This window comes from Lutzomyia longipalpis, chromosome 1 (assembly GCF_024334085.1).
Source record: "Lutzomyia longipalpis isolate SR_M1_2022 chromosome 1, ASM2433408v1".
Lineage (NCBI taxonomy): Eukaryota > Metazoa > Arthropoda > Insecta > Diptera > Psychodidae > Lutzomyia > Lutzomyia longipalpis.
Genome location: NC_074707.1, coordinates 8573988 through 8586526, shown reverse-complemented (window position 1 = coordinate 8586526; position 12539 = coordinate 8573988). Strand labels below are relative to the sequence as shown.

At 36.2% G+C, this 12539-nt stretch overlaps 1 protein-coding gene across 3 annotated transcripts; it reads left to right on the top strand.

The window, feature by feature from the left end:
• Positions 1-27: 27 nt before the first annotated feature.
• LOC129787300 (uncharacterized) lies at positions 28-11508 on the top strand. Of its 3 annotated transcripts, XM_055822784.1 has the most exons (11): positions 28-154; positions 258-470; positions 2957-3037; positions 3098-6516; positions 7504-7938; positions 8002-8362; positions 8426-8659; positions 9004-9048; positions 9658-9709; positions 11003-11109; positions 11178-11508. In XM_055822784.1, exons 2-11 carry the CDS (start codon positions 297-299, stop codon positions 11331-11333), a joined length of 5064 nt encoding a protein of 1687 aa, XP_055678759.1. In that variant the 5' UTR covers positions 28-154; positions 258-296; the 3' UTR covers positions 11334-11508. The 3 variants fall into 3 exon arrangements, 2 of the variants coding, with proteins under 2 accessions (XP_055678759.1, XP_055678749.1); XM_055822774.1 differs by having other exon boundaries at positions 2957-6516; XR_008750216.1 differs by lacking the exon at positions 9658-9709 and having other exon boundaries at positions 2957-6516; positions 11178-11293.
• Positions 11509-12539: the final 1031 nt, after the last annotated feature.

Here is a 12539-nt window from a genome sequence, read left to right as displayed (position 1 = left end):
CTCGCAGCGCCACCTTGAGTAAAAGTTAAAGAAATATTTTTGACAGATTGTGTATGAGCGAAAATTTCGCATTTTGTGGAAAAGTGCATGAAAATAGTGGAAAATCAAGAGGGAGAGTGCTAAAATCTCTCAAAATTAATTGCACGGCAACCAGGTGAGAAATTCGTCGTATTAGTTTACACAAAACATGGTTTTTTGCAGAGAAATTCAGTGTGAAAGGAAGGTCCTCAGCGGCGTCTCAATTTTTCCTTTTCCAGACATTTTTCCCGCTTTTCCGGCTAATTTGGGGCACGGAAATGATGTCGTGGAACCCGGCATGGCAGGCACAATTCGCCTCGGTGCAGAACATCAATGAGGCAATGTTCAATGCCATGTCGAATGAGCAGAAGACGCAGATTCATCAAAATTGGCAACAATGGCAGCAGTATCAGCAGCAATATGCTGAGTGGCATGCTCAGTATGGGGAACAGGTAGGTGCTGCACATCCCTGATCACATTCAATGAGTTCTCTCAACTATCAGGCACTATAGTAGCCTCTTGAGATGTTTGTATATTCTGAGAAAAGCACGAAAACAGTCTGTCGGGGATATTCTTTTGTCTTTCCGGACAATGAAATTAGTTCCGGAAGGTTTGAGAAGAAATTTCTGGGATTTATAGTCTAGTCCAGAGTAGACAAAACTCTGCAGGAATTTTGAGATTCTATAGGATATAATAAATCCTTAAAATCTCTCTGCCTTGTCTTAAGATCAACCAGATTTAGAGCAAGTCCAGTAAAAATGAATTTATCCTTTTGGGAAAAATTCTAGGGCAGCCTGTTTAAAGGAATTGGGTTATCCCCCTCCTTAGGCAGTGAAGTAACTAAATAAAAATTCAGAAGAAACTTACCACAAGGAAATTTATCCTTCTGGAATTTCTATTACAAGGAGTTTGTTGAGAAATCTCAAGAATTCCTTTAAGAATCTGTGGGGTATTTACTTCACACAATTAATTCTTAATCCACATTCTCTTTGACTCTGTGGCTCATAACAAGCTTGTTATTTCAATTATAAACTTAATAGTTTAAGCATTCTCTGCATATACTAAGGAATTTTGACTTGAATTTCTTAAACTAAGAATTTCCGGCAATGTCACGCTGAATTCTTGGGAAGATCACGGTCAGAATCTATGAAAGAATGGCCAAATTCGTCTATTTCATGAAAACTCACGATTTTTAGGGATTGCCATTGACTTCTGCCTTCCAAAGACAAGCTAAATGGAGTTATCTGTGGTGATAGGCTAGATCGGTTTGACGAATTAATTGTAAAAGAAATCCGCATAGTTTTTTTTAAAGATTGAACGGCAAATTAAGGTGTTTTTCTGAGTTCCTTTTTATTATTTTTTAATGAGACTAGTAAAAATTATAATACTAAAAAAAATGTGATAGAAAATAATATTTTTTAGTGGACGAATAAAATAATAAAAAAAAACTGACTTGATGGGCCTAATTCAGCGACCAAGAAACCCTTGAAATTCGCTTAAAATCTTGAAATTTCAGTTCAAAACTTAAAGATTTCAAGGGTTTCTTTGTCGCTGAATTAGGCCTAATATTAAAGTGTTAAAATTGTGATAAAAATACATGAAAATCAAATTTCAAAATGTTATTTTTCATTAGTTGTATAAGATAAAGCTTTTAAAAATTTGTGCCATAAATGATTTCTTGATTATCGTGATAAAATAAGAAAAAAATGAGTGTTTTAAAGGTGTTAGAAATATTCTAAATAAACGGTTCTTGATTCTTGGTTCTAGGTTTGTATTCATCGGTTTTTTCTTTGGAATAAATTTCTTTTTTTCTTGTCATTTGAACCTTCATAAATTTTCGTGAATAACTCCTCACAAATCTACAAAATTGCTTCAAACTTGTATAAACAACAACGCATCTTAAACTTTAGGTAATAGGTACTTATCCTAAAAAGCCTAAAAAGGATTTTGAGATCAAAGAGGAACTAAAGTTTGTGAAGATGTATCAAGTAAGAAATTTGTTTCAAGATAAATACAAAACTTTGTGAAATATTTTAATGAAAATGTGTTTTATGAGTTTTTAATATTAAGAATAACAATCCATTTTAAAAATGCTTGAGATAATAGAAAAATACGAGCATTTTTGAAATGATTGATATTATTCTGGCCATTTTAAGGACTTTCAAGTGACCATCCCTTATTAAAAAAAACCCTATGAGTGAAAATTAAAATAAAAGTGCGAAAAGTGTTTAGTCTTTAAGTGAATTTATAGTCTTGGTAATTGTAGACGTCAATGGCAGTAAATAAAATGAACAAATAGCTATAATACTGGAATTGTTTGATATAAAAATATTCTCTAAAAAATATTTTTACTCAAACACAAATCTCTGAAAATATTTAAAAAAAAAAAGACTTTTTTTTTAATTTCATTATTTTTTAATGTTCGAATTAAAGATTATTTGGCTTTAGAATCTTAATTCGGACAATTTTAATATAAACTCTTAGTTTTAAGACTAAGAATATTTTTTTCTATCTCTTAAATCATCATACGAAATTGTTGTCGCGAATGCAACAGTCAGAAGAGAGTCAGTTTGGTAATTTTTTTTAAACTCATATTTTAGGAATTAAAATTTCTTGGTTATAGCTAATTATTATCCTTCTTAGGAAGGTCAAAAGTCAAGGGTTTATATGAAATTTTAGTCTTTTTAAAACATTTTTAGAGAAATAAATAAAATGCATAATATTTTTGAAAGCCTACACTTTTTGAGGTAAGCCTAGTTTATACTTGAATTCATTTATAAATTTAAAAATGCTTTTGTGGTTTTTCTTTATTATTATTTTGTTTTTGAATATTTAAAAATTTATTTTCAAAAGGATCAACAACACTGTTGAAATGAGATAGGATAAAATAAAATTAAAAAAAAAATTTTGTTGTATTACTGAATCCCCTTTTCTGTAGTACGAGAAAGAGATGCAGAAGCAAAAGCACCAGCAGCGACCTATAAAACAGCAGCCACAAATTACTGCACAGACACATCAGGCAATGACAATGGCAGGTCAGGTTGCGTATCCTGCATACCAACAGAGTATGTCCTTTCAGAATCCGTCTGTTGCGATGTATCAGACTCAGGCGGTTGTTCAGGCTCAGCCTATTCCAACAGTGCAAACTACTGTTGCTCCTCCGCCTCCACCGCCTGAGAATCAGCCACCTCCACCTCCACCACCAGGGGAGGGCGGATTCCAGGCAGGTCCATCTGCGATACAGGCGGTAGGGCAAGGAGGTTACTACGGGCAGCAAAATCAGTTTGGGCAACAGCAGCAGCAGAACCAGTTTGGCCAGCAACAAAGTCAATTTGGACAGCCGCAGGGCCAATATGGGCAACAACATGGTCAATTTGGGCAACAGCAGACCCAATTCGGGAAACCACAAGGGCAGTTTGTTCAGGAGAAAAGCTGGGTTAGAGGTACAGCAAATCAATTCAATAATCCGAATCAACAGAGAAATCAAAAGAATCAGCCCAATCAGCGAAACCAGATGAATCAGAATCCCAAGAATCAGGGAAATCAGATGAATAAGGGCAATCAGATGAATCAGAATACTGGCGGTAATCAATGGAATCAGAAAAATCCTGGTAATCAGAGGAATCAGAATAATCCTGGGAACCAGAGGAATCAGATGAATCAGCCTGGGAACCAGGGAAATCAAATGAATCAGCCTGGGAACCAGAGAAACCAGATGAATCAGCCTGGGAACCAGGGAAATCAAATGAATCAGCCTGGGAACCAGAGAAACCAGATGAATCAGCCCGGTAACCAAAAGAATCAGAAGAATCAGATGAACCAACCTGGTAACCAGTGGAATCAAATGAATCAACCTGGTAATAAACCTGGTAACCAGTTTGGCAATCAGCCTGGTAATCAACCGGGTAACCAGAGGAATCAGATGAATCAACCCGGTAACCAGAAAAACCAGATGAATCAGCCTGGTAACCAAAAGAATCAAATGGGGAATAAGAATCAGGGGAAACAGAATCCCAACAAGAAGAATCAACAGATGCAACAACAAAATACCCCAGGCCAGTCAAATCAACGCAATCCAAGGCAAGCCCAAGGGAATCCTGGGCAGATGAATCAACGCCAACAACAGAAATTCGGACAAAATCAGCAGAATTTTGGGAAGAATCAACAATTCGGTCAGAACCAGAATTTCGGGCAAAACAAGCAGAATTTCAACCAAAAGAACTTCGGACAGAATCAACAGTGGAACCAACAGAATAATGATTCATGGGGGCAACAGCAGGGACGTCAACAAGGACGGAATAATTGGGATTGGAATGCAAATCAACAGCAAAACCGGCAGAATGTTATGGGAAACCATGATTCCTACGGAGGTTACAACTACGGTCAGGATAGCTATCAGAATGAATATGAGGATGATTACTATCCTGAAGATATGGACATTGAATATGAGCAGAGTGAAAATTTTAGCCAGGCTACACCGAGTCAACCACAAGCTTCCAATGAGACGTTCTATGATGATAACTTCGATGCTATTCCTCAGGCTTCATCACAGATTCCTCCGACTGGTAAGCCAGAGGAGGCGTCGCAGAAGGTCCCACCGGAGAAGGATAAAACCGCAGAGGAGCCTGTGGAAAAAGATGAGGATGAATTGAGATTTGATGAACAATTCAAAAATTGGGAAGAGCAATTTTTGAATTGGAAGAAGGAGAATCAAAATCATCCAGATCGCAATGCGTACAGGGAGTACGAGATGAAGTTTGAGGAATGCCGTAAGAATTTACTTGAGCGCAGAGAACAGATGCGAAAGCGCAAACAGATGGAGAAGTTGAAGGCTCAGGAAGAGAAGGCGAAAAAGAATCCTCCGGAAGTTCAGCCGTCAAGCTCAGATGCTGCAAGTAAGCCGGCTGAGAAACAAGCGGAGGAACAAAAGAAACCCGATGACGGGGCAAAAAGTCTTCAGAGTAGTTCAAATGTGGTAGAAGATGATGGACAACCACCACAGAAGAAGGAAAAGTTGGAGAATTTAGAGCGTCTCTTTAGTTCGTCATCTGGTTCAATTCCTGGTTTAGATTTAGTTCCCGAGGGAAGTGAGACTGCTAATGCGATAGAATTGATAAATCAGGCAAAAAAGGGAGCAAATCTGGAGGAGATATCGCGGAATATTACGTCCTTACTGAAGACACCCAATTTAATGAACATCCTATCGATGGTTCAGGGGAAAACTACGGGTGGTAGTGACATTCCGGCTCAAGGAGATACTCCTGAAACGCCAAATGATGCGTGGACTGATAATAGAGATCCTTGGGGTGATGTGGGTGCTAATAGAAATCAGGATGAAGGAAATATTCCTGATTCACATCCAGATGGTGGATTTCAAGGAGATTACGGACAGGATGATGCTGGTTATCAGGATGATTATGGGCCAGACGATGCTGGTTACCGGGATAACTACGGTCCAGGCGATGGTGGATATCAGGATAACTACAGACAGAATAATCGTGGTTTCCCTGATAATCGTGGTTTCCCGGATAATCGTGGTTTCCCAGATAATCGTGGTCCGCAAGATCGTTTCCAAGGGAACTTCGGACCGAATGATCGGCGATTCCCAGATGATGGATACGGTCGGAGGTTTGGAGATGACTTTGGCCCAAATGTTGGCCCCAATTTCGGCCCAAATGAGCGTCGTTTCCCTGATCGATTTGGCATGAATCAAGAACGGAGAATGTTTGATGACTTTGCGCAGCAAGATCGTCGATATCCCAACGATTTTGACAACTACAGTCAACATTCTGGCGGTAATTGGAATAGCCGAAGAGACTTTGCAGATCGCATGAATGACTTTGATACACGAAGTTCATTCTCCAATCAAAATGCCGACGATTCAAATGATATCTTCCGACCGACCCAGGTTATTGACTACCAGAATATGTCGCGAGAACGTCCAGATACGTCAAGAGATAAATGGTCAGGAGATGATATTCTCCGTCCGACAAAAGTTGTAGATTACGGGCACAAGAAGCAACCTGATACTGAAACTCCAGGCACAAGAAGACCACAAGGTCAAACAGCTCCACTAATTATGACAACAATTGACTACGGGCATACGTCGAAGGATGCAAAGAAAAATGCTGATAAGAAGCAAATTGAGAAGGAAAAGGGCATGATGCACAAATCTAAAAAGCAATTGCGGCACATTGCAACCCAATCTGTTATTGAGACTGCAAAGAAGCGGAGAAGGGCAAAGGTTGAGACCTTGGATGAAATTTACGAGAGTAATAAGGAATATCCCGGAAAATGGAATCTCATTGGGGAGAGACCACCTTTCCCGAGTTTTCCCACCAAGAGAGGCCCAAGAAAGTCACGCAGTGGGAAGATTTTGCTGCCCAAAGCTCAAAGGAGAGCTGAGAGAGAAGCAATTAGGAAGGCTCAAGCTGAAAAGATGGAATACGAAGGGATTTCTGATGAGGAAGTTGAGGAGGAGGAAGAAAATGATATGATGTGAGTTTCTGATTTTTGTTGTTTTGAATTGGCTGTGGAAATTTGTTAAATCCGTTTTTGTGTCTTGATTGCGTGTTTTGGGGAATTAAAAAAACAGAGTTCTTTACGGAAAACGTAATGAAAACTCTAAAAAGTTCACAAATTGTAGAAATTGTAAAATAAACGCAAAAATAGCATTCAAAATTGCGAAATTTGCATTAAAAGTTCCGAAAATGAATTAAATTGAATGAAAATTGCATAATGACATGAAAAATGCATAAAGAAATATAAAAAAAACGCAATAATAAAGTGAAAATAACGCAAAGAAATCAAAAATTTCACAAAAAGTGCGAAAAGTGCAATCAAAATTGCGAAATTGAATTGAAAATGAGAAAAATTGAATGACAATGACATGAAAATTGCATAAATCAATTAGATAAAAAAAATACAAAAATTTAGAAATAACGCGAAAAAAATCAAAAATGTCACAGAAAATGCGAAAAGTGCATAAAAATGTGAAAAACATTTGCAAATATGAAAATTTCAATATAAAAAATTGAATAAAAAACATAAAGTTAACAATACCTAAATTGTATTATCTAGGAAAAAGTTACAAAGTTCTAAAGTTTACACACGGTTTTTAAATAAACCAGAAATTACACTTGAAGAGTTCCAAAAACGCATCGAAATTGCAAAAAAATAAAATTGAAAAAATTATTAAAAAATGTCATAAGGAATTTCAAAATTTTATTAAAAATGCGAAACTTTCAGTAAAAATTCTAGTTCAGATATTTATTTAATAAAGATTAATTTTATTTATCAATATTATTCGGAAATTTCAGTAAGAATTCTTAAATATTTTTCAAAAGAAGTAATTTCAGAATTTAAATTTCTTTTTCGATTTTAACAAATTTCCACTAAACCGTTCATTCCGTTTATTTTTGGGATCAATTCCCTAAAAAAATATTTTTCTGATTTAAAAAAACTAATTTGTGAGGGGATTTGTAGGAAGGAGGAATCTCTACCGGATGTGGATGAAGTCCCAGAAGTGGATGCAATACCCGAAATGGATGATGATTTGCCAGAAGTGGAGGAAGTTCTGCCAACGGCTAAAGAACAAACTGAAGATGCCCAATTGAGTGATACATCCCTTCCGGATGCGGATGATTTTGATTTTGCGAAAGATTTTGATTTTCCCGATGCGGAAGAATTTATTGTGTCAAAAACAAAGGCTGAAGGTCAATTAAAGAAGCAAGATGATCAGGTTGTGAAGCGGGAAAGTCAGGTTGAGAAGCAGGAGCAGGAGAATCTAGTGAAGAAGCAGGAAAGTCCGGAAAGTCAGTTGGGGAAGCAAGAAAATCCCGAGGATATTAAAGAAACTGGAGTCCTTGTGAATATTACGGACATTCTTGATCTTCCAAATCGCAAGCAACGTCCTAAAAGGTAAGACGGTTAGTTTTTCTTTGAAAGCTTTCGCGGCATTTAAAGGATTTTCTTCCCCAAAAGGATCGTTTGCATAATGCGTGGAGCTCCAGGGAGTGGAAAGACGCATTTTGCAAAGTTAATAAAAGATCGAGAAGTAGAGAATGGGGGCTCCGCACCGAGAATCCTTAGTATTGATGACTACTACATGACGGAGGTAGAGGAGAAGATAAAGTGTCCGGAAACAAATAAAATGATTGACATTAAGAAGATGGTTTACACGTATGAGGAAGGAGTTGAGCAGCAGTATCGGGATTGTTTGCTCAAATCCTTCAGGAAGACCATTATGGATGGATATTTTGACTTTATCATCATTGACTGTGTCAACAAGGAACTCCCAAAGTATCAGGAGTTTGTTAACTTTGGGAAGGCCAATGGGTTTACGGTAGAGTCTTAAAGTTTTCTGAAGTTCCTTGAAAGGATCTGCAATGAAAGTTTTGTCTTTTAGGCATATACGTGTGAAATGACTCGTGATCCAGAGATTTGCTTCCAGAGGAATACACATGGAAGATCCAAGGAAGACATTGAGGGAATTCTCAAGAATTGGCCTGAAGTCCCGGCGAGTACATTAAAAATTAGTCGAAAATCTCTGGAAATTCTCAATCGGGAGATTCAGTTGAAGCGAAGGAAGGCTGAAGAGGAAGCAGCTGCAGAGGCTGCAGCTAAGAAAGAAGGAGAGAAGGTAAAAATTCCAGGGGCTGTATTCGCTAAGAGTGAAAAAATCCCGTGATAAACTCCTGAAGGCTTTAGTGCTTCAAATAAACGTGAAAAACGAGAAAATCTTGCGGGAGTTTATCACGGATGCATTATTTTTCTTAGGGAATCATGCTCACGTGAAGTTTTCCTCACCTTTACCCTGCAAAAAGCCTTCGGGAGTTTATCACGGGAGTTTTTCACTCTTAAAGAATTCATGCCCAGGAAGGAAAATTTTGTGAAATGTTTTAATTAAAATTTAATTCAATTTGTTTGAACTAACATTCCATCTTTTTCTCTCTTCTTTTTACCACTTCGTTAATTTTATTGCAGAAGAAAGACTCAACCTCCATTGACATGTTTGAGGACTCCGCAGAGGTGAGATAAATAATGCAAAGGATTCCTTTTTGTTCTATGCAATTTTATAGGAAAGGTAGCACATCGAGAATATAGCTTTCCACAGTCTAAGCATAAATACTTAATTTACTTTTGAAGTATATAAAAAAATCAATATTTAAGGACATTTTCTCGCATTGAAAAAATAGTTTATTGATAAAAGAAAATGAGATCATAAAACAACTGCGCTGTATCACAAATATTCCTTTGAAATCTCATTAAAAAAAATACGATGGAATTACTTAAGGATGGTAAAAAAAGAGAATTTTGTGTGTTTTTTGCGGAAGCAAATGAAAAAAAAAAATCTTATCATGAGGAAACATTCGTGTGAGAAATCGTTAAATTTTTCTTGTCTGCCTTCAATCAATACGTGAATTTAATGATTTCCAATAAAATTTCCTCCATGAAAGGTGTATGAGTGGGATGAGTAGGAGGGTTTTTAGAGTGTTTTTTATATAGCATTTTTTGATGGATATTGTCACTAAAAGAAAATAATATTGCTATAAGAAAAAAAGAGAAGAAAAAAAAAACGTAAAACGAATGGGAGAAAACTAATTGACCATTGGTACAACAACTCTTCGAATATTATAGTTTGGATTGTCAAAGAGTAAATGGGAGTCGGATCGCTCAGAAGAACAGCTAGGTTTGTATTTATTTTCTTATTTAATATTATTTGTTTTTCTTCTTTTAAAATGTGTTGAAAAATATGGGTACAGCGAAAAATTGATTTAAGGACGCCATTTTGTTGTAAATTCATACACAGCTTATGCTTTTCAGCTTTATTGCATCAAGTTCTGGCGGATTTCAAAAAGGATTGAGGTTATCGTTAAAATCGTTACAATTAAAGACGCTATAAGTTTAACACGAAAAAATGCAGGGTCTTAAACATTTTCATTTCTAACTATTTTAAAATCAACGAAATGTAAGAAAAAAGAAATAAGGGATGGTCACGTTATTTTGGAAACTCTACAGGAACAAAATGGCCAAAATGTGAGAATTTCAAATAAATTTTTTGAGCACAAAAATTTATTTTCTAAATCAAAAATACTGAATTCTTATCAGTATTTGGCCATTTAACAAGAGTGCAAGCAGATTTCAAAATTTTGGTTTAAAAATTGGCTTGAAAATCGCTCTTGAAAGTCCCCGAGTTTCCAAAATAATGTGACCATCCCTTAAAACAATGGTCCTAAGAGCTGAATCTTGAAAAACTCAAGGAGTAACGATTTTTTAACGACTACTTCGACCTCATTTTAGGTTATTTTCTGGACTTTAAACGTGGAGAAGTCACGTTCAAATATTCATTTGAGTTTATGTAATTTATTTCCACAGAAAAGTTCTTTCTTGTGTTAGATTTTTTACAATTTCTTCGTTGAAAATGATCTAGAAATTCACTTCTGATTCAAAGATAATTGCCTGTTTTCAAAAAGTAAGGTTATGTGTTTTCTTATGTGCTTTTAAATGAAACATTTATACCTGATAAAGGTTTCAGGGTTACACAATAAAATTGATAAACCAAAGGGCTAAAATCATGCAGAACTGATGAAAAAATATAGCTACAGCCTGAATAAAACTTTCAACCACATTAGATATTTGAAGGATCAGGATAACTATTCAAATTCTCCTTCGAGCCGAGCTATTTTAGCTGTTATTCCCTTATCTTTGTGATTATTTTGAATTTATTTCGTTACGTCCGCCATCTTGAAACATAAAAATGCGTGTACCCATGTTTTTCAACACATACGCCCTCTACGTGCCTAAAATCTTTCTTTTCTTGCCAAAAAGTTTATAAAAAAGAAAATTTTAGGCTTTTTGTAGAAGAGAAGGAAATTTAAGAATAAGAAATGATATTTTGTGGTTAATTTGTGAGGAATTTTGATGTTAATGCTGTGACCGTTTGTTCTTGGTTGCTGATGTTGCTGCGGGTGCCGTTGTGTAGCGCGCCTCGATGGTACGGCGAAACCACTGAGGCATACAACAATGGAGGACTTCCTGCAGGATGAAGATGAAATTTTTGTGAGGGATGCAAAGCCAGGGCAGAAGAGGGTGAGTTGATTATGGGAAATTGTAACGCAGAGGATCTAAAGGAAGGGGCTGTGTTGATGATCTTGCAGGTTCGCTGGGCGGATATTGAGGAGCGTCGTGCGCAGGAGAAGATGCGTGCCATTGGATTCGTAGTTGGGCAAACAGACTGGAGTAGGATGATGGATCCAACCCAGGGTAGTTCAGCGCTAACGCAGACAAAGTACATCGAGCGTCATCCCAAGTAGTCGGCCATTTTGTTTCATTTTTTTAAAATCATTTTTTCATTTTTTTTTTAATTGAATTTTGCTTCAAAAAAGAAGCATAAAGCACATGATTCATAATATTATATTGATCCCCTCATCTATTGAGATGCTGTGACAGTTGAAGAGGAGAACAAAAAAATACATTCTGAAACATGTACTGCTGAACTTTGTCTTGCAATCCCCAACACTTCCCCAATATTCAGGCGCGTGATGTGTTATTTGGCTGGACAAGAGGGGGTGAGTTGTGGCAATTTGTATGGAAATGAAATTTCGTGTTTCAAATATTTTTCACTGGGGCAAAGCGACAAAAAGTGTGGGGCATGTTGAGGGGGGAAGGACCCCGGGAAATGGACAACGTGTGTGGGTGAAGAAAGTTTCAACCATGCTCATGAATTTTCCATTGGAAAACTTGCAGTGCTCGCCACTTTTTTTGCAGAAAAAAAAGTTGCAAAAATCGCGCTAGAATTTTTAATTAAAGTGCAAGAAAGTTTGTAGAGGAATGTCGGTCAGGCAATTGAGGAAATGCCATACACAGTGTGAAAGTTTTTTTTTTGCTAAATATCATTTTATTACAGTGTTATACGTATAATAAATTGATTGTGGAAAGATTGGGGGAAATTAATTAAGTGAAAGTGATGTCTAAATTCAGATTATGAGTGATTAAGGACTTTGGTTGGGGAATAATGGCAGCAGGACTGAAGTTATAATTTGAGATACAATGTTGAAGTTTTTCTTTTAAATAAGTTTGTGAAAATGATCAAAAAAAAATGTCTTTAAGTGATTTATTTTGTTAGTTTTTGAAAAAAAAAAGTGAAAGTGTGGTTTTTCTGTTAAACTGAACTATACTTACAATTTTTAAAAATATTAAGAAATAAATTACTGAACGAAGAATGAATTTCTTTTTTCTTTTATTTTGTCAAAATATGAACCAAAAAGCTACCTTCTAATATTTTTAATTTGTGAAAATAATACAACAACAAAAATGGTGGTTTATCGCGTCCTTTGAGTAATTGAAAAATCCGCCATGTTGAAGCTTTAAGAGAAAATTATGCGAAACAAGAAACAATCTCTGTTTCAACCTAACTATCGAGCATATGCTTCTGCTTCTTCATATAAATAATTTGATCCTTCTTTTTTAATCCTTAGATGATTTTGGAGGCCAAAGTGGTCAAATCTACTTTTTTTAAT

Bases quoted from the DNA above. Each gene is read 5' to 3' on its own strand.
- LOC129787300 (XM_055822774.1), top strand. From the start codon at position 297: ATGATGTCGTGGAACCCGGCATGGCAGGCACAATTCGCCTCGGTGCAG. The intron at 8,660-9,003 runs GTAAAAATTCCA...ATTTTATTGCAG, and splicing joins CTAAGAAAGAAGGAGAGAAG to AAGAAAGACTCAACCTCCAT. The intron at 9,710-11,002 runs GTTTGTATTTAT...GCCGTTGTGTAG, and splicing joins TCGCTCAGAAGAACAGCTAG to CGCGCCTCGATGGTACGGCG.